The 24,280-nt window shown below is 42.0% G+C and overlaps 1 protein-coding gene across 3 annotated transcripts in view; it reads left to right on the forward strand.

Moving 5' to 3' along the window:
* The window catches only part of PLXNA3 (plexin A3), a 479,210-nt gene extending 455,834 nt beyond the window's left edge, over positions 1-23,376 (forward strand). For all 3 annotated transcript variants that reach the window (XM_033922827.1, XM_033922819.1, XM_033922836.1), the window contains exons 25-32: positions 4,338-4,497; positions 9,497-9,600; positions 9,700-9,796; positions 9,909-10,099; positions 15,829-15,998; positions 17,163-17,375; positions 17,590-17,740; positions 20,297-23,376. In XM_033922827.1, coding sequence (XP_033778718.1) covers positions 4,338-4,497; positions 9,497-9,600; positions 9,700-9,796; positions 9,909-10,099; positions 15,829-15,998; positions 17,163-17,375; positions 17,590-17,740; positions 20,297-20,392 — 1,182 coding nt within the window. In that variant the 3' untranslated portion in view covers positions 20,393-23,376. The remainder of the gene's footprint in view (positions 1-4,337; positions 4,498-9,496; positions 9,601-9,699; positions 9,797-9,908; positions 10,100-15,828; positions 15,999-17,162; positions 17,376-17,589; positions 17,741-20,296) is intronic.
* The last annotated feature ends 904 nt before the right edge of the window (positions 23,377-24,280 follow it).

Here is a 24,280-nt window from a genome sequence, read left to right on the forward strand (position 1 = left end):
TTTGTATTTTCCTCTAATTGACGCAGGTCTTCTTTTAAAATGTTCATTTTATTATGTATGGAAATTTGTGAGCCGCCTTAAAAATTGTTTCAAATAAATAAATGATAACGCGCAGGCACCATTTTGCTTTAAACATAAAAAGTTACCATGGTTTTCAGCCCAGAAGGATCTGGATTCTTATTAAAAAATGTGTATCTAAAGAAAGGTCAAGGTTCTCATTTACTGGTGCAAGAGTTTTCAGAAAAAAAGGTGAAAAAGGGTAAACTTAGAGGCCTGGATTCTCTAAACAGTGCCAGTTTTTTAAGTGCTAGAAGGTGCCCAGGCTCAGTGAAAAATGCTGTTTAAACAACGTTTTAAACTGATATTCAAGGCACCTACCAGTGCCTAAAAAAAACAGCACTGGAATCGTGCCTCTGTAGGTACTTTACAGCGTCTGACACCAGTGTAGGCATGGCTAATGCTGGAAGTGGCGTTATGTGACATAAAACACCTACGGAGGTGCAATTTTCATCAAAGGCAGGCACTGGAAATGTAGGCCTGGAAAACCCTAGCCTACATTTTTGCGCCTACCTTTGTCGGATGCTCAATTCTCTAACCAGCACCGTCTCGATTGACACATGATCAGCAGCGCCAGTTAGATAATCCAGGCCAGAATATGTTTTGAAGAAATTATGAAATATGGGCTCAGATGATTGCCAGTCAGAGAGCAGCAAAGTCCAATCAATTTTCACTGAAGAAAAACATTATAACAGTTGAAGAACCAGGTAGTGAAATGGCCTCATTTACATGATGTTGCTGGCATGAATACAGACTTATTGCAAATTTAATATCCCAAATTTTATTTAAATCATAAGAACATAAGAGTTGCCATATTGGGACAGACCAAAGGTTCATCAAGCCTAGTATCTTGTTTGCAATAGTAGTCAACCCAGGTCACAAGTACCTGGCAAGATCTCAAAGAGTAAAACAGATTTTATTCTGCTTATCCTAGGAATAAGCAGTGGATTTCCCCAAATTCATCATAATAGTGGCTTATGGACTTTTCTTTTAGGAAGTTATCCAAATCTTTTTTAAACCCTGCTAAACTAACTGCTTTCAGCACATTCTCTGGCAACAAATTCCAGAGTTTAATTAAATGTTGAGGGAAGATATGTTCTCCAGTTTGTTTTAAGATTCAACAATTTTTATTTAACTTCACCCTAAGAACAACAAATACAAAAATAAAACATTAAGCAGTGAACAAGAAAACAATGCTAGGGCAACAAAGTGATTAATCAATTGAGGCCCTTGCTGACAAAGAACTCCAAGAATACAGCATCAGGAATACAAAAGAAAGTCAACAATCCTCCCCATGTGCCTGCCTCCCCAACCTTCCATAACCCCAACATACAACCCCCTACAGCAGCCTTTCCAAAGCTCTATTACTCAGACCACCCAATTCCCAATCCGCCCCCCCCCCCTCAACCCCCACCCAAAACAAAAGATCCTAAAATTGTGGAGGGAAGAGAAATAACTATGCCAACAGTGAATGCCATTACAATATATTCAAAGTTTGACTACACATTCTTTGTGAAAGGGAATTGAAGCAGGGATCCCAAAAAAATGCTTCTTCCGTTCATAGGTGCCCTTGGCATCTCTTGCTTCCCAGCCCATCAATTCATGAAGACTGATTCTCCACCCCCAATAAGAGAGAGAGTTGTCTGAGGTCCACTCCAGTTTGGTTTAAATCTGCCACTTAATATCTTCATTGAGAGAATAATGCAGAAAAAAAAGCTTGTATAGTGTTTTTTTTTTTAACAGTGAATTTCACTTGTGTCTTTATTAGTGACAATATTCAAGCATTAGAATATATCCATAATGACATGAAATTGTCCTAAGTTGTACTTTGTATGAATGCCTGTGAAGTATTTAATGATCAGTTTTTAGAAATCACCTTAGATTTTACCATCTCTTTAATAAGAGTTCTACCATAGATTTAGAAATTTTTGCCTAAAGTTTTATACCAAGCTTTAATCCTACTGGCTAAAGATTTGGCATGAAATCCCTAAACAGTGGCTATAAATAGATGGATATATATAAACTGATGAGAATATAAAAATGAAGAAACAAATGTCAGCACAGTGTAAAAGATGCTGATGGAAAGGGTAGGCATTGAGTGAGACATGCAATAAATTACTGACCAGAGGAAATAAATGAGTCAGAACTGGAATCCTGGGTACTATAATTCCAGGCACTCATCTGCTCTGTCTGTGTATTGGAATGGCCTGAACAAAAGGCAAAGCGACTAATTTGTTAAAGTTTCTAGCAGAAACCTAGCTATGTGGGCGGATTTGTCTGGTAGGATGTAGTGATAGAATTAGCCGGCATCTGGTCCATTTGGCAGGCTGCAAGTTTTTGTAATCACAAGTCTTAGCAGAAATTCTGGTATTCATGTAGCAGGGTCTGCCTGGCCAGTGGCGTAGTAAAGGGGTGGGCGGACCGCCCTGGGCGCCAGCACCTCTCTGCCCCCCCGGTACCTCTTTAAATCTTCGTCATTGTGGCTTGCTGCTTATGCTGGCCTGGCTCCCTCTGAAATCACTTCCAGGTCACGGAGCCAGGAGGTGACATCAGAAGGAAAGCTAATGCCTGCACAAACAGCAGACCAGAGAAGCTGCCCGCGCTGGGGAAGATTTAAAGAGTGGGAAGGGAGGGTGCGAGTGGGGTGGGGGGGAGTGCCACCACTCCAGGTGCTGCTACTCCACAGTGCCTGGCAAAGGCCAGATAGGTGACCTAGGAGATCAGATATTCAGATAATGGCCATGCTGGTATCATGGGTATCCGCTGGAATTATTACAAACCTTGTAGTTGAACTTGGGAAGGAAAGAGTAGCAGGGGCAAATGGAAGATGTTGAAGGCTGCTCTGCCCGTGAGAGTACACAACAGCTGAAGAACACTGCAGTAATTGTCCCGGACAGGGAGAGAGATCTTAAAGTAGTAATGCTAGTAGTTGGGATATGATTGAGACTTTTAAAATAATAAAAGGAATCGACAAGATAGAGCAGGACAAAAAGTTATTTACGATGTCAAATGTGACTAGGACAAGAGGTCATGGACTGAAGCTGAGGGGGGACAAGCCCAGAACAAATGCCAGGAAGTTCTGCGGGTGGTGGACACCTGGAACGCTCTCCCGGTGGAGATTGCTGCGGAACCCACCATTCTAGGATTTAAGGGCAAGTTAGATGCACATCTCCTCGGAAGGCAAATAGCAGGATACCGATGACTAAGTTTTCGCCAGGTCGCACCTGGCTGGGCCTCCGCATGAGTGGATCACCGGACTTGATGGACCCAGGGTCTGATCCGGTGATGGCAGTTCTTATGTGCATCTTTTGGCAGTGTGGAGAGGAATAACTGAGCAGACTGAATGGTGTACTTTTGTCTTTTTTTTTTTGCCCATCCAGGTCTCTCCGTTCTGCAGCCCCAAATCTCCTTAACATTCCATCCTTAAAGTATATTAACACTTTTTAGATCCAATAATTTTTCAGTGACAGCACCTCCCCTTTGGAATTCCATTCCTAATTACATAAGGGAAGAAACTTCTGTAGGACCTTTTTTTTTAAATAAATCTTTATTAATTTTCCATAAGAACAACAGTGCATTGAATTATATACAATTGACTTCAAGACAGCACTTACAATCGTTCAAAGAAATACTACAAAACATTTCTCCACCTCCCACCCTGTTCAAGAATCCAAACTCTTTTATTTGGACAATTAATACAATAAAATATAATACCCCCCTCCCTGGATGTGCAAATCTAATAGGATAATCCAGCTAATCATTATTAACAAAATTTGTCAATGGACCCCCCGTTAATTTAAATATCTTATTATTACACAAAATTTCTGAATTTCCATAGGACCTTTTAAGATAAAGTTGAAGACTTCCCTATTCTTAGACGCTTTTGATATATAACTGCCCTCGTAAGGGCAATAATCTCACTGTTGTTCTTCAGGTCAACCCTCTCATTGTTCTTTCCTTGTTTGTTCTTTTCTTACTTATTGTAGTTCTTCCCTTTTCCCTCTTGTTTTACTTCTGTTTGCCTGGTGTATCTGTTTTTGTTTTTACTAACCAATCCCCAGTAATTTGTTTTGTTTTTAATCTTCTGTTTTCTGCTATTGTATGCTGATAATGGATTTTATTGTACACCGCTTTGAATTTTGGATTAAGCAGTATAAGACATTTTTAATAAACCTTGAAACCATTACTTAATGTAGTATGATTTTACTATGGCTCTATGCCTCTCACTTTTTCTCATTGTGGATTGGTTTGTTTGTTTTTTCTCCCCCTCCGTGTCTCAGACCTTGAACTGTGTATGCCCGGACAACGATAATAACACAGAGATCCCAGTGAAGGTGCTCAACTGTGACACAGTAACCCAGTCCAAGGACAAGCTGCTGGATGCCGTCTACAAGGGAATTCCCTACTCCCAGCGCCCCAAAGCAGAGGACATGGACTTAGGTAGAGAAAAGACAGCGCCTGGGAGCAGAAACAGCTTTCCCTCCTTCTCCAAATCAGCACACAGTTTATTTTCATATAACATTCATCAAAAAAAGATATCTAGTGGTTGACAAGTACAAATATGACATAAAATAGATAAAAAGGGAAGGAAACGTGGAGGGACACAATACGAGATCTAGGTTACAATTCAGATTAAGGGGCCCTTTTACCAAACTTCAGTAAAAAGTGGTGTTAGCAGCTCCTTAAAGCACAGGCCATTCCTGTGCGCTAAGGCCCCTGTTTACCACAGGACTGATTTTTTTTCTATTTGCAGCATTAATGGCCACATGCTAATTTGCCTACTCCCAGACCCAGCACTAAAAAAAAAAAATTAATAAATCAAATTTAACTTTTTTTTTTTTTTTTTAATTCTTTATTCATTTTTACATATTACAACAAGTGTATCAGATGAAATAATTCGAATTTGTATATATACACTTGATTAACTTTCATGTACACTTTTAAATATAACATTTCAGTCAATACCTATGTTCTATAATCTAATATAATAAAATGATAGGCCGCGCATGTGCATTAAAAAATCGTGTTCCCTGATCCCGTCGCGGAAAAACGAGTGCGCATGCGCGCCTACAACGTCACCACAGCCTGCTCTCCACCTTGCGCCGCTGCAGACCCCACACTCGCAACTCACACATCCGCTGCAGCCTAGCAACTCCGACCACAACCTTCCCCCCTCAACCGCCTATGCCAGCTCAGGCTCCCGCCGCAGTGGAGGGACGAAAAAGCCTATGACCCCCATCTTCAAGGTTTGTCTCAGAGAATTGAGCGATGTCCTGGCGAAACCGTTGGCTGAGCTATTCAATCTCTCCCTAAGTAAGGGGAAAGTTCCCCTGGACTGGAAATTAGCTAATGTCGTTCCTCTGCATAAAAAGGGTTGCAGGGCAGAGGCTACGAATTATAGACCGGTGAGTCTCACATCAATAGTGTGCAAACTCATGGAAACACTAATTAAAAGCAAATTGGACACGATCTTGAATGAAGGGAATCTTCGGGATCCCAGTCAGCATGGATTCACCAAGGGTAGTTCCTGCCAATCCAATCTCATCAGCTTCTTTGACTGGGTAACAAGAAAGTTGGACTTGGGAGAGTCTTTGGACGTCGTGTACCTGGACTTCAGGAAAGCTTTTGACAGTGTCCCACACCGCAGGCTGCTAAGCAAGATGGAATCGATGGGGTTAGGAGAGACACTAACTGCATGGGTCAATGATTGGCTGAGTGGCAGACTTCAGAGGGTGGTGGTTAATGGTACCCTCTCTAAAACATCGGAGGTGACCAGTGGAGTGCCGCAGGGCTCGGTCCTGGGTCCACTCCTTTTCAACATATTCATAGGGGATCTGACTCAAGGGCTTCAAGGTAAAATAACACTATTCGCCGATGACGCCAAACTATGTAATATAGTAAGTGAATGCAGTTTACAGAATTATATGGTGCAGGACCTGCTTACATTGGAAAGTTGGTCCTCAACCTGGCAGCTAGGCTTCAATGCTAAGAAATGTAAGGTCATGCACCTCGGAAGCGGAAATCCATGCAGGACGTACTTCTTGAACGGAGAAACTTTAACTAGGACTTCAGCAGAACGAGATTTAGGAGTAATCATCAGTGCAGACATGAAAACTGCCAATCAAGTGGAGAAGGCTTCATCTAAGGCAAGGCAGATATTGGGTTGTATCAATAGAAGTTTCATCAGCCGAAAGCCTGAAGTCATAATGCCGTTGTACAGGGCCATGGTGAGACCTCATCTGGAGTACTGTGTGCAATTCTGGAGGCCACATTACAGTAAAGATGTGCGCAGAATTGAATCGGTTCAACGGACGGCCACCAGGATGATCTCGGGGCTCAAGGGTCTCTCGTACGAAGAGAGACTGAACAAATTGCAGCTCTACACTCTTGAGGAACGTAGGAAGAGGGGAGACATGATCGAAACATTTAAATACCTCACGGGACGTGTCGAAGTAGAAGATGATATTTTCTTTCTCAAGGGACCCTCGGCCACAAGAAGGCACCCGCTCAAACTCAGGGGCGGAAAATTTCATGGCGACACCAGAAAGTATTTCTTCACAGAGAGAGTGGTTGATCATTGGAACAAGCTTCCAGTGCAGGTGATCGAGGCAGACAGCGTGCCAGACTTTAAGAATAAATGGGATACCCATGTGGGATCCCTACGAGTGTCAAGATAAGGAAATTGGGTCATTAGGGCATAGACAGGGGGTGGGTAAGCAGAGTGGGCAGACTTGATGGGCTGTAGCCCTTTTCTGCCGTCATCTTCTATGTTTCTATGTTCTATGTCTCCAGCGCCTCTTATTTGCTCTCCGCTCACCTCTCTTCCGTTGACTCCGAGAGGGCCGCAGTGCGACCGTGTGGAAGGAGGGTGGGGGGAGCGAATGGTACGTTCGGATGGGAAGGGAAGCAATGGTACCGGCTCCTCTCTCGAACTGCACCAGGATCGAGAGAGGAGCTGCAGCGCCGGCTTTCAACTTAAAACAAAAAAAAAAAAAACCCCAACTGCAGATCGCCGCTCTCACCCGGCTCCCACTGCATGGTACCGGCTCCTCTCTCGAACTGCACCAGGATCGAGAGAGGAGCTGCAGCGCCGGCTTTCAACTTAAAAAACTCCTGGGCCTGCCTCAATCTTGACAATGATACAGGAAGTGCTACCACTTTTATTAGGCCTCTTCCACTCTCCTCAAGCATTCTTTTCACTGTGCTCAAGTTCTGCCAGTGGGCCCATGTTGCCATAGTAACATCAGTGCAAGATCTGTGGGTGGAGACGGGTGAAGAACTGGCCACTTCCCTCCATGGCTTTGGCCTGCCAGTCAGTGTGGTGGTTGCTATGGAGGCAAATCCCAGAGGGGCTCAGGAAGCTCTAAAACACATCCAGAGGGCCTACAAAGTAAGAGGTAGGATGGGAAGAGAGTAACCATATGGGGTTGCCTCACCAGTCACTATATCACCTCTATACTTAGGGCCAATCTATGCGGAACATACCATGGGGTGGGGGGGGGTCATTTCACCAGTCACTGTACTGTTTTGCTTTTATACATACACCTGCGATCAGGGGCAGAGCAAGGTAAGGGTATCATAGGGATAAGAAGGAGGAGGGGGGAGAAAAAGGAAGGGATGCCTACTGCTGGATAGGGGGAGAAGGAAAGCGGTGCTGATGGACAGGGGGGTGACGAAAAAGGAACAGAGGCCTAATGTTGGACAGGGGGAGAAGGAAAGAGGTGCTGCTGGACAGGGGGGACGTAAAACAAAGGGAGAAGGGCTGCTGCTGCATAAGGAGAGCTGTGAAGGGGTAGTGGTGCACACAGGGGGAGGTAAAAGGAAGGGAGAATGGACAGGGGGAGCAGGCAAGGGGTGATGATGGGCAGCCAAGGAAAAAGAAAGACATAAAGAAAGAAAGCGGCTAAGGAGAGAGAGAGAGAGAAAGAAATAAAGACAGACACACACACACATATATTATAGCAACCCTTAATGTAACGGGCTATATAAAGAAACACAGACAGACAGACAAATTTATTCTAGCACCCGTTAATGTAACGGGCTTAACGACTAGTATCTTGAATATTATATACTACATCTAATATCTAAAGAATTAATATTAGGATAGAAAACCCTCCCATCCCCTCCCTTCCTCTACAGAAATTCCATCTACAATATATCAAAATTATTAACACATTCATATACATTATAGTATTAATAAATATTAAATATTTTACTTTTTAATGCATGGATAGCACACGCCGATCCCAAAATTACCAAGAGACGCCTGAGCGCACCCCATGGTAGGGCTTTTTTTTTTTTTTTTTTTTGCTGCGGAAGCACACGTTTGTGCTTATGGAGCTTAGGAAAAGGATCTGTAAGAAAAGAGCAAAGGTATAGGATAATGCTAATCAAATCCAAAATCCAGTTATTGTCTACAGCAGTCACCTCTCTTCTGCCCCTACTTACTCTCTTCCCATACCATTCCTTGTACTAGGAAAGGTGAAATATCAACCATGTTCGCACACTCCCTTCCTCCCACAATTGTAACCACACACTCTTGTAGCTTAGGGCCTCTTTTACGAAGCCGCACTAGCAGCTGTGCTGTGCTGTGCTAATGGCCTCGAAGCCCATAGAGATTTAAAGGGCTTCGGGGCCATTGCCGCGCAGCAGTCACTGGCGCGGCTTTGTAAAAGAGGCAGTTAGTAATCTGAAAAAGGCAGGCGTGGGGATTTTTTTTAATCTATGAAAGTCTTACAACCAGAAAAAGAAACAGATAACAAATAATGCAAGTTGCACAGAACTGCAATTCAGAATAATATAAGAAAACAGGCATACATCCTCCATCCTTATCACTGTAACAAAAATATATAGAACTGTAATTTTCATTTTTGAGTTTTCCCCAATTAGAAGGAAAAGTTTAAGTAAAACTAAACCCTTGCTACCCCTCCCCCCACCTTAAATCACCTATACCCCCTTCTCCAAACTACTCACACCAGTCTCGGAACCCCCCCCCCCCATATTATTCATCAAGTTTACAACTTTTGCAAAGGAAAAGCAGATGCATTTAAGTTAATATTTCAAATAATGAATAAGCGAGAGTAGCTTTTATTTGAACCCTCCTTCTTTTTCCTTAGATGTTGAGGAGTTGTTTCCTGATGCAGTGCGTATCAGGGCTAGTGCAGTGAGGTAGTGCTTTGCCCAACCCTCATTTGAGGCATTCACATAGGGGAAGAAGGCAGGGGCTGAGAGAATTGTGAGACATCCTGCGCTCATTGGCTGAGAGGGGCCAGGCAGCAAGGGTTTCCTGATTTAAAACCAAATAAAATATCATCAGAGCTGTTTGTGGATGTAGGAGAATCATATGGGCAGGTGGCCACTTACAAAGGCAGGAGGCCCTACTCAGTTCATCTACCCTCCATCTTCATTTTTATCTTATTTTGTTTTTAATCTTGAGCAGAGTGGCGGCAAGGTCGGGTGGCGCGGGTCATCCTGCAGGATGAGGATGTCACCACCAAAATTGAAAGCGATTGGAAGCGGCTCAACACGCTGGCACATTACCAGGTGACCCTTCTCTCATTCCTCTGCTGCTGTGCAGCATCCCTCAATGTACTCCCAATACGAGAAAAACTCCCAATAACCCTTTTCTCCCTAATTCTGCAGATGACGGATGGCTCCACAGTTGCTCTGGTACCTAAGCAGATCTCGGCCTACAACATTGCCAACTCGTTCACCTTCACACGGTCTCTTAGTCGATACGGTGAGTAGGCAAGCTTCTTTTCTATAAGTCTTTTAGGGTTGTTGCTGCTATTGCAGCAAGGGCTGTTTTCTCTTTTAACTTATGTACCCTCCACTCTTGTTTTCTTTCTCAGAAAGCCTCTTGCGGACCTCCAGCAGCCCAGATAGCCTGCGATCACGGGCTCCCATGATTACACCTGACCAGGAGACTGGCACCAAGCTATGGCATCTGGTAAAGAACCATGACCACAATGACCACAAGGAGGGTGACAGAGGCAGCAAGATGGTGTCTGAAATCTATCTAACTCGGCTATTGGCCACCAAGGTAAGCTCAGGCCAACTCCCTCTCCTGGACTTTACATCTGCGGGTCCATAGTGCTCCACTGTCCAGGTAGAGACCTAATCCGCAGTTAGAATTTTAATTATCTGATGGAATTTGGATATATAAGGTGTTTAATAAGTAAATTAAAGTATTCTTGGATAGCTAGCCAGAATCCATTCTCAGATCCAGAGAATTCCTTCATTTAATTCCACGGAAGATGGTCCATTTCACCTATATTTTCCCTGTTCTTGAGTATATGGCTCTGATTAATGCACATATTTTCGTTGCTCCTCTGTCTTTATTCCTGTTATTTTACATATTATCTCATTTCATTAACAATCCTACCAGACCAGTTCAGAACCTGTGGGTTGTGTCCATAGCATAGCTGATGAAGATGGAGAAAAAAAGAAGTCTTTTGTGCTTTGCCCAGTACGGACACTGTGCAGTCCTAGCTGCTCAGTAGTGCTCTGTCTCCAGTAGATGGGGACAGGTAGACCATGCAGCTTCTGGGCTGCTTTCTGAAGCAGCTTCTTATCAAGTTGAACTGTGCATCAAAAATAGAGGATATAAAGCAAAATTTAATTTGATCTGGAGCAGGGATGATAATTAGAATCCGAGTTATTCTCCTCCCACCATTCCTCTCCATTCACCTCTGTTTTCTTTTTTAACTCTGAAAGGGGTTATGGGAGGTTGCTCCCTCACGATAAGACATCAGAAGAATTCTACAGATTTTATTACAGATTGTACTAATGATTAGCAGGAAAAGGTGGGTGTACAGTACACATCTCTAACCATGAGGAGGGATGATGTCCTTGCTTAGATAGTCATGAGAGAGTTTGTAAAAGGCCAAATGTTCAGACTGGCAACAGTGCTTATTTCAGAATGTTAGGACAGACACTGGTCTTTCTACCAGCTCAGCCCACGTGCCTGATGTAATTTTTGAGGCATACTTCAGGATGCAGGCATCAGTGTAAGGGGATAATTGAGAGGAACCTTGCGTTCTTCCCTTATCCTCCAAACACCAATTTTTTTCCATCAGCTGGAGTTTCTAACCTTTAGATGTAAAGTCAAGACGGTAGCCTTGACTGAATCAGATTTTCTTGGTGTAAGGTTGCAAGTTTTATATGTATTTTATGTGTTTTTTTTTATTATGTATGTGAGCCGCTTTGAGAAAAGCGGGTTCTAAATAAAATAAAACAAAACCAAGTGAGGTCTTCCACTAGCATCGTGAGCAGCAGGGGCTGCATTTTCTTTTGCCTGGCCCAGGGGAGCGTGCGATGTAGCCAGTTTCTTTTGCTGGTGGAGCAGTGTTCCGAACTGCATTTAGGCCACAGCTGCAGGTTGTGCACCTGAAGAGGTCCTTGGGATACATTTCAGAAGGGGTACCTGAATGTTTCTTGGTCAAAATTTGCAGTCTGTGCAGTCTCTAGCAACTAGATTTGGTTCCTTACCAAAGCAGTATGTGCACCCAGTATCCATAAGAACTGACCCTTCACTAGTCTTACTCTTATGGAGAGTAGAGTTTCCTTTGATTAATTCCTAGGCTCTGGAGTCCTTGAGCGTGATGATTTTTTTTTTCTCCCTGGGCCTTACCTCAGTGAAGGAACACATCATGGTGAAGATCTGAGAGCCAGCAACACCTTCCCTTTTTATCAAATCATTCAGAATCTAATTTAAGTGCAGTAAGCTTCTCCAATTAAGTGGGGAATAGCTAATCTGCCTAAGAGGGATAACTAAGTTCCAGTGGTCTTCATAGAGATTACCATTCCAGGAGAAAAAAAGAGGCCTGTATGCCAGGGGTTAGTAGTATTCCTAGCTGGAATTCTTCTGGAAGCAGACTTTTTCTCACTGCTAGCTCTTACCAACTCATTCACCTTCACACGGTCTCTTAGTCGATACGGTGAGTAGGCAGGCCTCTTTTTCTGTTTAGTCTTTCAGGGTTGTTGCTGCTATTGCAGTCGAGGGCTGTTTTCTCTTTAGCTTATGTACCCTCCGCTCTTGTTTTCTTTCTCAGAAAGCCTCTTGCTGTCTTAAGTGACAGAGTGTAGCGCTAATGTTCTAATGCTTGGGTGTGCTGGATCCAGCAGAACCCAGGCACAATACTCTTGGATAAAGGAATCGGCACATTCTGAGCATCAGGATGTGCTATATGGCCCCTGATTTCTTGCAACTTCTGTAGGAGGTGGGCTAATAGCTTTGGCCATTCCTCTTTTATGGCTTAGAAAAGGGGACTGTGGTTTCCTCTCCCAGCATTTGTTTTACATAGTAGACTTCCTTTGAAAGCAAAATGCTCTTCATGGAAGATCTGGAACCCCAAATGATTATCTTGGAGGAACCAAAACCTTAAAGTTCTGAGACAAGAACAATTCTCATAAAGTTAAAATAGGTTGCAGAAAGTGTGAAGAAGGTACAAGCTGAGCAGCTAAAGCTATTACCAATGATTCTGGTTTGTAGTTGCACCACCAGTCCTTTTGGAGCAATAGGTACATCAGGCAACTAAAGAGCCTGCGTCTCTGATGTTACAAGGATCCCCTGGGACTTCACTCCTCTCAGGGATGTACAGGCAGCCATCTCTTGCCTACAACCATTGTGCCCCCATCCTAGAGACAGCCTTCCGTTCTATGCTATCCTTCTAGATCAGGGGTGTCAAAAGTCCCTCCTCGAGGACCGCAATCCAGTCGGATTTTCAGGATTTCCCCAATGAATATGTATGAGATCTATTAGCATACAATAAAAGCAGTGCATGCAAATAGATCTCAAGCATATTCATTGGGGAAATCCTGAAAACCCGACTGGATTGCGGCCCTCGAGGAGGGACTTTGACACCCTTGTTCTAGATCGAGGGGCAATGAAACTGTTTCCAGAATAATCTGAAGAATTGGAATATATTCCTATTACTTCAAAATTGAAACCATGTGGCTGGAACACTTTCTAACAGCCTTGCAACTGAGAGAGGGAACAACCTGCAATGTTGATCATTAGATCTAAGTGATCGAGTGGGGGCATAAGGTATTACGACTCCTTTGATAAAGGAAGGAGATTTATAAAGTATCGATTTAAGGCTTAGTAGACATATCTTGTAGGTTGTTTGATGAGGCACCGGGAGCCAATGAGATTTTTTGAGAAGTGGTGAAACATGGTCAAATTTCTTTGCTTTCCATATGAGTCTGATAGAGGTGTTTTGGATAAGTTGCAAGTGTCTAATTTCTTTAAGGGGAATTCCTGTGAACAAGGCATTACAGTAATCAACTCTAGAAATGACCAATGAATGGATTAATATGTTAAGAGATTTGGATTCTAGCTATTTTGAAACTGAGTGAATTTATCATAGTCTGAAAAATGTGGATTTGACTACCAGTTTCCAAGTTTGAACAGATAAATTTTTTTTCTCTGCAAATTTCAGATACTTGAACCAACTTCTAAACTATCATTGCTTAGTAGCTGAGTTAACATTTCATCAACATATATATTTAATTTCAAAAAGAAGTGATCTCCTAAAATTTGAAAACTTTCTACCAGAGGTATCTCAACCCCTTGGGCAGAGTTCTGAGTGATACTTCTGATTTTTCAACTGCAGATTGGTGATATAATCATTCCTTCTTACATTTGCAAAGCATTTTTGACTCTAGGTAGCAGCACAACTTTATGCTGCGTTTGGAACAGAAATTAACTGAGCAGAGATTCTGGAGTTCTACAAATCCGGTGATACTTCCCACAGGTCTGGTGAAGATGTTAAGGAAGGAAATACTAGGTGTTACCTGCTAATTTTCTTTCCTTTAGACCCATTAGACCAGTCCAAATGCCCTCCTTATTATATTATCAGTAGTTATTTATTTAATTAAAACTTTTCTATACCATTCAAAAAGACTAAACAGTTTACACCAGGGGTCTCAAAGTCCCTCCTTGAGGGCCGCAATCCAGTTGGGTTTTCAGGATTTCCGTAATGAATATGCATGAGATCTATGTGCATGCACTGCTTTCAATGCATATTCACTGGGGAAATCCTGAAAACCCGACTGGATTGCAGCCCTCAAGGAGGGACTTTGAGATCCCTGGTTTACAACAACAAAAAAAAGATAAAACCTTAAAATCTTCATGATAAAATAGTTTCTTCTCTTTAAATGTCGACTGATGAATCACAAAAATGCAGTAATGAACAGCTGAGTTTTTTAACTGTTTCTTAAAATGAAGCCGATTTATACACAATCTTAATTGGGCCACCAGAGCGTTCCACAGCTTAACACCGGCAATACAAAAAGTCATCGCTCTAGTGTCTGCATAATTTCCCTGTACTATCGGGTTTAATAACCTTTGATTTTCAGATTGTAAAGATCTATTTGGCCAAAAATATCAAGGTGTTTGATGGACCACAAAAATGACTTTATATTGTACCCGTTCCAAAATAAAACTGGTAACCAGTGTAATTTCTTCAAAACTGGTGTAATATGTGCCATCCTATTGAAACCCAGTAGCAGTCTAGTTGCAACACTTTAGTATACTTTAATGTTGCTCTTTTCACTCTTTTACCAACTTTTTTCAAGCTCAACAGTTTTTCTCTAGCAGTTTAACATTTTGTATTTTTAATTGCAATATGTTCTGATGAGTATTATTAGTAGAACTTGAGCGAAATGTAAAATAGGTGGTCCATTGCTTTGCCTTTTGAAATACTGAGCATTTAAGGCTACATAGTGCCCTTACTGGTCAAAGCATGCAGAACTTCTGGGTTTTGTTGACGGGTACAACCAACAGGTTCTAGACTTGCCTGGAACATATAAGCATGTGAAGGATCCCCTTAGGTTTAGTGTTTTTCCCATATGAGTGACCATGGGATCCTTTGAGATGTGCTCACGCAGTTTGCAGTTTGCAACACCATAAGGATGTATGCCATTCTATTCTTTGTGGGTTTGTGTGGGGAGTTTGCTTTTTACCAGTTTCTATTTCAGATTAGGTGGCTGAAAGAAGGCCAGCACAGGTAGAGCTGAGAATATTTCTTTTAGTAATTGATCTTCTTAGAGTAGTGGTTTTAGATTCAACATAAAGGGATCCTTCACATAATCATCTTCTAATGTGCAAAGAAGGGTTCTACATTGGTGAAACAGACCAGATACTAAAAACTAGGATCAACTTACACAGATATCATATTAAAAATTGTAATGCCAACCAGGATGTCATCTCTTTTGGACAGCACATTGGAAAAACTGACTACTGCACTAGTGATTTTATGGTAAGAATACTAAAAGGAAATTTTAAGACAATCCAAGAACATAAGACCTTTGAAATTAAAATGGCAGGACTTTACAAAGACCTTGGCCTTCTTTCACACTACAAAGAAATTTAAACTGCTTTGTCTCCTATATACTCACCCACCCTTCCCTCTTCCTGTGAAACTATCACTGGAATGTTTTCATGTTTCCCTTATATATACTGATATATGTCAACATTTTCTTCTTTCTGTTCTGAGGAAGAAGGGATTACCTTGAAAAGCTAATCATAAAATGCATTAAGTTAATCCAATAAAAAAGCTATTACCTTATTTCCTTTATGGTTTTGTTTTATTTCCATATATTACTTTTATACTACAACAAGAGTGAAATGTAAAAGCAAGGAAAGAGGGTATGAAATTTTATTTTTTTTTTTCAGTTCTATCTCCACTATTGCTGTTAAGGGGTTGGAGCAGCCTGATGGAGGTTTATGAATGGCAATCATCTTTGTACCTCCTCTTTCTCCTGCAGGGGACGCTGCAAAAGTTTGTAGATGATCTCTTTGAGACTGTCTTCAGCACAGCACACAGGGGCAGCGCCCTACCTCTGGCCATCAAATATATGTTTGACTTCCTTGATGAACAAGCGGACCGGAGGCAGATCAGTGACCCCGATGTGCGACATACCTGGAAGAGCAACTGGTAAATTGTGTTCCATGATGGCTTTTGGCTTATCAAACTGGCATCTGAAGTGTGGTGAAGCCCTCTGTAGCCACTGCATTAATTTTCCAATAAGGCATGCCCTGCATATTAACTGTCTCCTCCTGTAGCAGTAATTCTGGAGGTTCACCAGGCAGGGCTAATTTCCAGGCTATCCACAATTGAATGTACATGAGAAACGTGTGTGTGCATTGTGTCTGACAACTAGACTGATGTGTGCAGCTGTGCGTCATGCAAGTTCATTATGTATAGCTTGATAACTAGATTAATTTGGAGCCACAGAGATCAGGTTCAGAACCACCTGCCCCTCTGAGTCAGCTTTGGTTCTTTGTTCTCCTCATCTGATGTGGGTGCATAGGGATGGTGCTAGTTGCCCCTCTTAATGACACACTGGAAAGCAGCACCACTCCCTCCGTTTCTCATGTTGAGGTAGTGTTCACATAGAAAGATGTAGACAAATTACAAGCAGCCCAAAGAAGGGGATCAAAATGTTGCAGAATAGGCTTCATCTCATCAGGCCTGTGACATAAAAAGACCTAGAAAAGAGAAAGGGGGGGATAAGTTAGAGATGTTCAGATACCTTAAAGATATAAATATGCATAAACATTTTCTAGTGGAAAATATGGTGTGGGGTTGAAAGAGGATAGATTGAATAATTAAAGGAAATATTTCTTCATGGAAAAAGACGATAGATAATGGAATGTCTTCCCAGGGGAAGTGATGAAGGCAAAAATAACCAGATAAAGCTATGAGAGGTACAGTATAGGATACCCAGTGGTGCGAAAGTGAGGGATAAATCCTAGGAGAAATATAGAAGATATTTAATGAGGGAGGGGTGGCTGGTGAGAGGAAAATCCTCTGTACCTCTCATGTTCTTTATATCAGTGGAGTAGGGAGCTTGGGGTGAGAGGAAAAGCCAGAAATCATATAGGATCCTATGGTATTACAGCAGGGAGGGAGAATGGAGCCATGTGGATGGGTTTTGAGATTTGTTTTTTATCTGTCCTTGTATAATTTCTAAGCAACCTGCTTCCATAAACTCTCATAGCTAAACTTGTAAGGATCTAAAAGTCAAAAGACCCTGTTGTTGAAAGGACTCCTGCTCTACAAACCAGCTCAGACCTTTTTGTCTCCTTCCCTCCTCAGCCTCCCGCTGCGTTTCTGGGTGAACGTGATCAAGAACCCACAATTCGTCTTTGATATCCACAAAAACAGCATTACAGATGCCTGTCTTTCGGTGGTGGCTCAGACCTTCATGGACTCCTGTTCCACGTCAGAGCACCGCCTGGGAAAAGACTCACCCTCAAATAAGCTGCTGTATGCCAAGGATATCCCCAACTACAAGACCTGGGTGGAGAGGTGAGGCTTCAAAATATAGCTTTCACTTTGCAAGTACAGTGAAGTTTTAATCACTCTGGATTTTGGCTCTTTCTGTGACAAATTTATCATGGGATTATCAGTACTGTGGCAGGAATCTGGTGTCACCACTCATTTCTTTTGAAAAGCTGAAGATGGATTCCATCATCTTTAAGGTTTTTGTTAATGTGTCACCATTAACTCTACCTTCCATTAGGTACTATCGAGATGTTAGCAAGATGGCTGCCATCAGTGACCAAGATATGGATGCCTATTTGGTGGAACAGTCTCGTCTCCATGCGAATGAGTTCAACTCACTGAGTGCACTCAGTGAACTCTACTTCTACATCAACAAATACAGGGAAGAGGTGAATCATTCTCCCTCTTCATTGCTTCCTTTCATTTTTATTTCAAGTTTAATGGAGATTTGATTAATCGCTTAATCATAATTCTAAGCAATGTACATAATAATAAAATTATAAAATGTGGGGAACAATACAATAAATAACAAAAATCAGGTCTGACAAGACTATAGACAAACGTAACAAAACTAAGAACATAAGGGAAGAGAGGGATAAGAACTACAAATTATTTAAAAGTTAGAGACATATAAGGGAGATACAGAAGGAAAGGGAAGTTAAAAATTACTTCAATAAAATTAGAGAGAAAAAGTAAAATTGGTTGGAAAACTAAATTGCTAATTTTCAAAGGCGTCTTTAAAAAGAAAGCTCTTTAGTTTACTTTTGAATTTTTCTAAGTTGTGTTCTTCCCTCAAGTGAATAGGAAGTGAGTTCCAATTTTGGGGGGCTGTAACAGAAAAAATCAATTGCCGTCTAGTATTAATAACTCTAAGAGAGGGAATCGTCAGCAAGTGCTGTTCAGTAGATCTTAACGTTCTATTGGAAGTATATGGAATTAATAACTTATAAATGAAAGCTGGAGTTTTGTAAAGAAGGGATTTGAATGTGAGCAAACATAGTTTATATGTTATCCGGTGAGCAACTGGAAGCCAGTGCGCTTTATTGAGAAGGGGTGTTACGTGATCAAACTTCTTAGCTTTGAATATGAGCTTGATAGAAGCATTCTGAATAATTTGTAGACGCTTGATTTCATTTTGAGCTATTACCATTCTACTGAGGCATAGTATGGCTTCCACTCCTCCTTGATAAGTCATGGTGATCGAAACCAGGTCATCTTTTACTCTGCTCACTTGTATGTTTTAAGTAACTAATAAATTGTATGTTGATATGTAGTGCATTATGAAGGTCTGTTTCCTTGTCTCCCCCCCCCCTTTTTTTAGTTTATTTGACTTCAGGTCATACAAGGAGAATCAAAAGTTAAAGGCAATTGTTAATTTACGCGATAACTGGATCAGAGCTAGCAAAATGCAACATATGTACTCGTACATTGCCTGTTGGATAGTTCGTCCACACACAGTGCAGCGCTTGGCCTTTAGTCATGTGGCAGCCTCAAGGTCAGAAACATGGACGCTCCATTGCAAGATTGCACCATTGAAGAACAACGTGCAGGAGTGCGCTTTCTTTGGGCAGAGGGAGTGAAACCTGTGGAAATTCACCATCGGATATTGACTCAGTCTGGACAATAGCACCATGGGAATCAACGAAAGGTTTATGAGTGGGTGAAAAGGTTTAAAGCGGGAAGAACAGATGTAACTGATGAACGTCGTTCTGGTCGCTCATCAACATCGTGCACACAAGAGCACGTTGACAGGCAGATCCCTTGATTAGAGAAGGCCGATGGATAGCGGTGTCTCAATTGGCTGCAAATTTGGATATCAGCTATGGATCTGCATTTGCCATAATGCATGATGACTTGGGATACAGGAAAGCCTGCACAATGGGTTCCCAAACAGCTTACCGATCTGCACAAGCAACAGCGTGTGGAGGTTGCAGCCCAGTTGCTCAGACAGTGTGAAGAAGATCCGAGAAAATTGTCACCGGCGCCGAGACATGGGTGCATCACTGCGACACGGAGAGCAAAAGACAAAGCATGATAAAGAATGTGTTCACCTGGCTTTGGGAGCAGCCGAAAAATTTATTTTCTGCAACAAATGTGTCGTCTTACATGGGGACTATGTGAAAAAGTAATATGTTCAGTTGCTCACAGTTACTTCTATTATTAAAGTCATTAAATGTATTTTGCCTTTACTTTTTGATTTATCCTTATACATGGCTTTGAATGAACATAGTGTCTCCTCAAGGTGACCATTTTGTTATTCGCATGCCTTCCTTTTGTCAGCGTGCCAGTAGCTCCTTCAGATAAAAATTCACAAAGTATAGATCAGCTCTGAGAGTTTCTCTCGGCACCATTGTTCCCACAAAGCAACTTTGAGCTGTGTGGGAGTCTTGTACTAGTGTTCCTACCAGTGAGGGGAGGTGCAAAGATATTGTGCTTTTAATTGCAAGAGACAGACAGATCTCAAGCGATCTGTCTATCCCTCGTGGCTGAAAACTGATGACGTTGCACCTTCCTCCATCGACAAAAATGCCAGCAGAGGACTCTTGGCACAGATCACAACTGCTTAGAGGGAAGGTTGCTTGGCAGATGCCTACATGGTATCCATTCTTGCCCTTTACCAGGGGTGGGCAACAAGGGCCGCAATCCAGTCAGGTTTTTAGGAATTCCCCAATGAATATGCATGAGATCCATTTGCATACAATGGGAGGCAGTGCATGCAAATAGATCTCATGCATATTCATTGGGAAAATCCTGAAAACCCGATTGGATTGCGGCCCTCATTGCCCACCCCTGCTCTATACCCATTTTCTTGGATACGTGTTCTTGGATTTTTAAGCCAATGTTTCTTGTGTTTGGATTTCAGTCTTCCTAGCTCTTTTAAGATCTAACTGTTTTGTCCTTCTCCTCCTTCCCCACCCTTACCTTCATTTTGCTCTCTTGAACAGATCCTCACTGCACTAGACCGTGACCCTTATTGTCGGAAGCATAAACTGCACCAGAAACTGGAGCAAGTCATCAACCTGATATCAAGCAACAGTTGAATCTAGCCTTGAGGTGCCAACAGAGGCCACCCTTACCTCTCCCTACTGATGAGTCCATCCGAAGCCAGACTTCATTCCTTCCCTACCATCACTATGGCAAGGAGAAATTTCATGCTGATAACGATGGAGGGAGAGACCATGTCAAGGAACAGAACTGGCAGAGTACAAGAAGGGGGTTAACACGACCTTTGAACTGCCTCCATTACTTGTTCACATAAGTTGAGGGAGAAGGAGTTTGGAATTCCCCCTCTCTCTGACTTCCATTCCACAGCCAGAGAGGCAGTGGCTTGCAAAGAGACTAAAGGAAAAACCATTCTCTGATTAAATCTAATTTCATTGTGTGTGTTTACTGCGCAGGGAGGCAGCCTTTTTTTTAAACTTTTTTTACTCTTAAGATCAAAGGATTTTTAAACTTTTTTTAACTCTAAGATCAAAGGATTTTTAAATTGTGTGTGTTTTAATTTATTTATTTATGAAATCTTGATCCCTTTGATATCCTCAGATGAGATGGTCCTGGCTTTTTAACTCCTGTTCATCCCCTCCCTCCGACATGGCTCGTTACTTAATTCAGGTGGCCAGGAATCAGAAAGTTCACCCTGGCTCCTGAATCAGCTGTCAGCAAGACCTCAATAGGCTCTTCTAATATGTTCAGGTTCAAGGATCACTTTTACTTGAAACTGTCATAATACCTGGGCTCATCCCCATCCTTCCCTCTACCATGGCACTGGCCAGATGTGTCAGACAGTCTCAATGGTTTTGATGTCAGTCTGGATTATTGCAAAATGTGGTGTCATGACATTGGAAGAGCCCTAGGTCCTGGATTAACATGCTTTAGACACATAGAGAGAAGGCAGTAGTATGATGAGACTGGTAGAAACACCGGGGAAACTTAAGTATGGGAACTTGCATGTTCATTTACCCAGACTGATAAAGGAGAACTGGGCAGGTTAGTGGGCCAATTCCCCTCTCACACTGATCATGATCACTTATGAGACTGTCACATGTCCACCTGCCTCCATCCTCTCCCCTTCTGATCACTCTGCCCTGTGGACCGAGCAAACACTAGTATAGAAGGAATAATTTAGTTTGTGTTTTTTGTGCCTTTAACTCTTCCTGGTCCCATTCATTCTCAGATGGAGAGAAGCAGCAGGAACTCCCCAGTCCCCTAAGCTTTCGATCTTTTTTTTTTTTTTTTTTCCCACTCTCCTGGTCATGGAATCATTAAATCTGGTGATGAAACCCTGTTCCCGAACAGACATGCACACTTGTGCTCTCTTGTTCCCTCAGCCATACTTGTCCTGTCCTTTGCGTGTGTGTGTATGTGCTGACACACTCACAAGGTTTCTGTGTGCTATAATACAGCAGCTGGGATAACGGTACAGCACCCGTTCCCCCATGCTATGTAAAGATGGCAATAACACCAGGCTCCCCTCTTCTGCCCAGCTTTATTTATTCCATGCCTATTTTATTTATTGCTGTATTTATTTGTAAAGACAAAGCAGGGGGGGGGAGACCAAGGGGCCAGCCTTGGAGTTGCAAAATAGGCTGTTTGTATTCCCCCAAAAGTTGCTCTTATGTACTGTAAATAATGACTTTTTATATCTAATATCTATATCTATATATATATTCGAGCAGCTTTTTTAAATTGTTTTGTTTTTTTTGGGGGGGAAACTGACTTGGGGATTAAAGTGAACTGGTTTTTCTGCTTTTGTACAACTCCTATCCAGATGGTAGGATGTATTAGTAATCCCACCATGGGGACCACCCCTGATCATGGCATTTGAGGTGTCCCAACTAGTAATGAGAACCATGTAAAACTGAGGCCCTGTCTGTATATGTGTATTTGGTGTTCATGACTCCCAGCTTAGCCTCTGTCTCTCTCCCAAGTTTGGCTTTGTTCCTGAAGAGTGGAAATGGGTCTGTAAGCTCAGAATGTGTGTTTGCCTTTGCCAGTAAATCACTACAACATGTGGTTCTCTGGTACGATACAACCAGTTGGCTACAAGAGGGGGCAACTGGCATCCTCCCAGCATTTTGTAGCATATGCTGTGGTAGAAGGGGTGGTCTGAGCCAGAAATGAGAACATAAGAATAGCCTTACTGGGTCAGACCAATGGTCCATCAAGCCCAGTAGCCCGTTCTCAAGGTGGCCAATCCAGGTCACTAGGACCTGGCCAAAACCCAAAGAGTAGCAACATTCCATGCTACTGATCCAGGGCAAGCAGTGGCTTCCCTCATGTCTTAATAACAGACTATGGACTTTTCCTCCAGGAATTTGTCCAAACCAGTGTGCTTGCTGGCAGTCACGGGAGAGGGGAGTTGGGCGGATAACAGGATACAAAATATCAAAGGTGGTTAGGGGAGGACAGTAAAATGCCAAAATAAAAAGGAATAAAATAGTGAAATAAAAATATAAATCTTACCTTTTGTGGTAATTTGCAATAGTGTTTTCACATTTCTAGGTAATGATCATTTTTCAAAAGGCCAACTCGCACCTACACACACATGCGTATTCATGTGCACGTGCTTACACCACACTCTAGCACACACTGACGGACCAGACATGCACACACATAGGCCCACTGGAAAGAATTTTTCTCTCTACCTGTACAAAAGATTTTTAAAAAGTGTTTTGTTTTGGGGTTTTTTTTTTAGTGTTACCTGAATATTCAGTGGAAAAAAGAATGAAAATTGGGGACTTTTGTGCCTTAAGTTATTTCACTGTCATAGGAATTTTAAAAAATGTTAAATTATTTGTTGCTGTAGAAATTTTAATGTACAAAAAAAAAAGAAAAAACTATGAACACAAAAAATGGAGTGAAAGAGCTTATCCTGGAAGGCTGTTTTCTGTATATATTTGCACTTTTTCTTTCAGATTTACTGGAGAGAGAGTCACTTACAAGTCGTGGGCGTGGCCAATATTATTTTTATGATCAGAAAATGAGGATTTATGTTCTTTTTGCTAATTAAATGCTAAAAACATCATGGGTGTGATCTGTTGTAGGACTTTTATTCTTACACTTGTAGTCATGTGTCTGTTATGTGGTATGAACGCTTTTCACAGAGGCTGCCTTACACACACATAAGTGCTTCATGCTAGTGTCCATGCCCAGTGAACCTTGTATCAAACCTTTTCATGTGCAAGTTTTATATGACATTTATGTCCATGCTCTTAAAATCTCTTAAAACAAGGATACTAAAATTAGCACTTAGGAATTTACATCCTACCTGTGATCCTGGTCTACAGTTTAATACAGAACCTTTCTTACTTCCCAAACTCTCACTGGGGAGCCATCATCCATGCCCTTTCTTCTTATGCTGTCCTCATTAACCATACCATACCATACAGTTTTCTTCTATTTTGCAAGTTTCGGCTAGGATTCAATGCAGTTTACAATAAGATTCTCGATCAGAGGACATGAACATTGAATGAAAGGTGGGTAGAGTGCTGAGTTTGTTATGAGTTTGAGGAGAGAGGGTGAATCTTTAACATTTTCCTGAAGATATAGTACGTGCATGTTTGTCACAGGTGAAGGAGGGGGTCGTTCCATATCTTGGGTCTCTAGTACGTGAAAGTGGATTCATGCAGCTTCCGACAAACGTGTGAGGGGGGAGAGGGTTGAAGGCTAGTTTGAACTGCTGATGAGGTCTGGCAGTGAGAAAGGAGCATATAACAGTGATGTCTGTGCTTAGTCCTGCAGAGTTATCACCATAGATGGCTTTATGGACCATGCAAGCTATGTTGTATAATTAAGAAGCCATCATACATAGTCCTCATGTGACAGCACTTGGAACTGCACTGCAGACAGACTTCAGTGGTTTATCCCATATGCCCTTGGGTGTTCAGTGCCAGAAACAGAAAGTCAGAGTAGGTTGCACAGCTCTTGAT

This window comes from Geotrypetes seraphini, chromosome 1 (assembly GCF_902459505.1).
Source record: "Geotrypetes seraphini chromosome 1, aGeoSer1.1, whole genome shotgun sequence".
In the NCBI taxonomy this organism is placed as follows: Eukaryota; Metazoa; Chordata; class Amphibia; order Gymnophiona; family Dermophiidae; genus Geotrypetes; species Geotrypetes seraphini.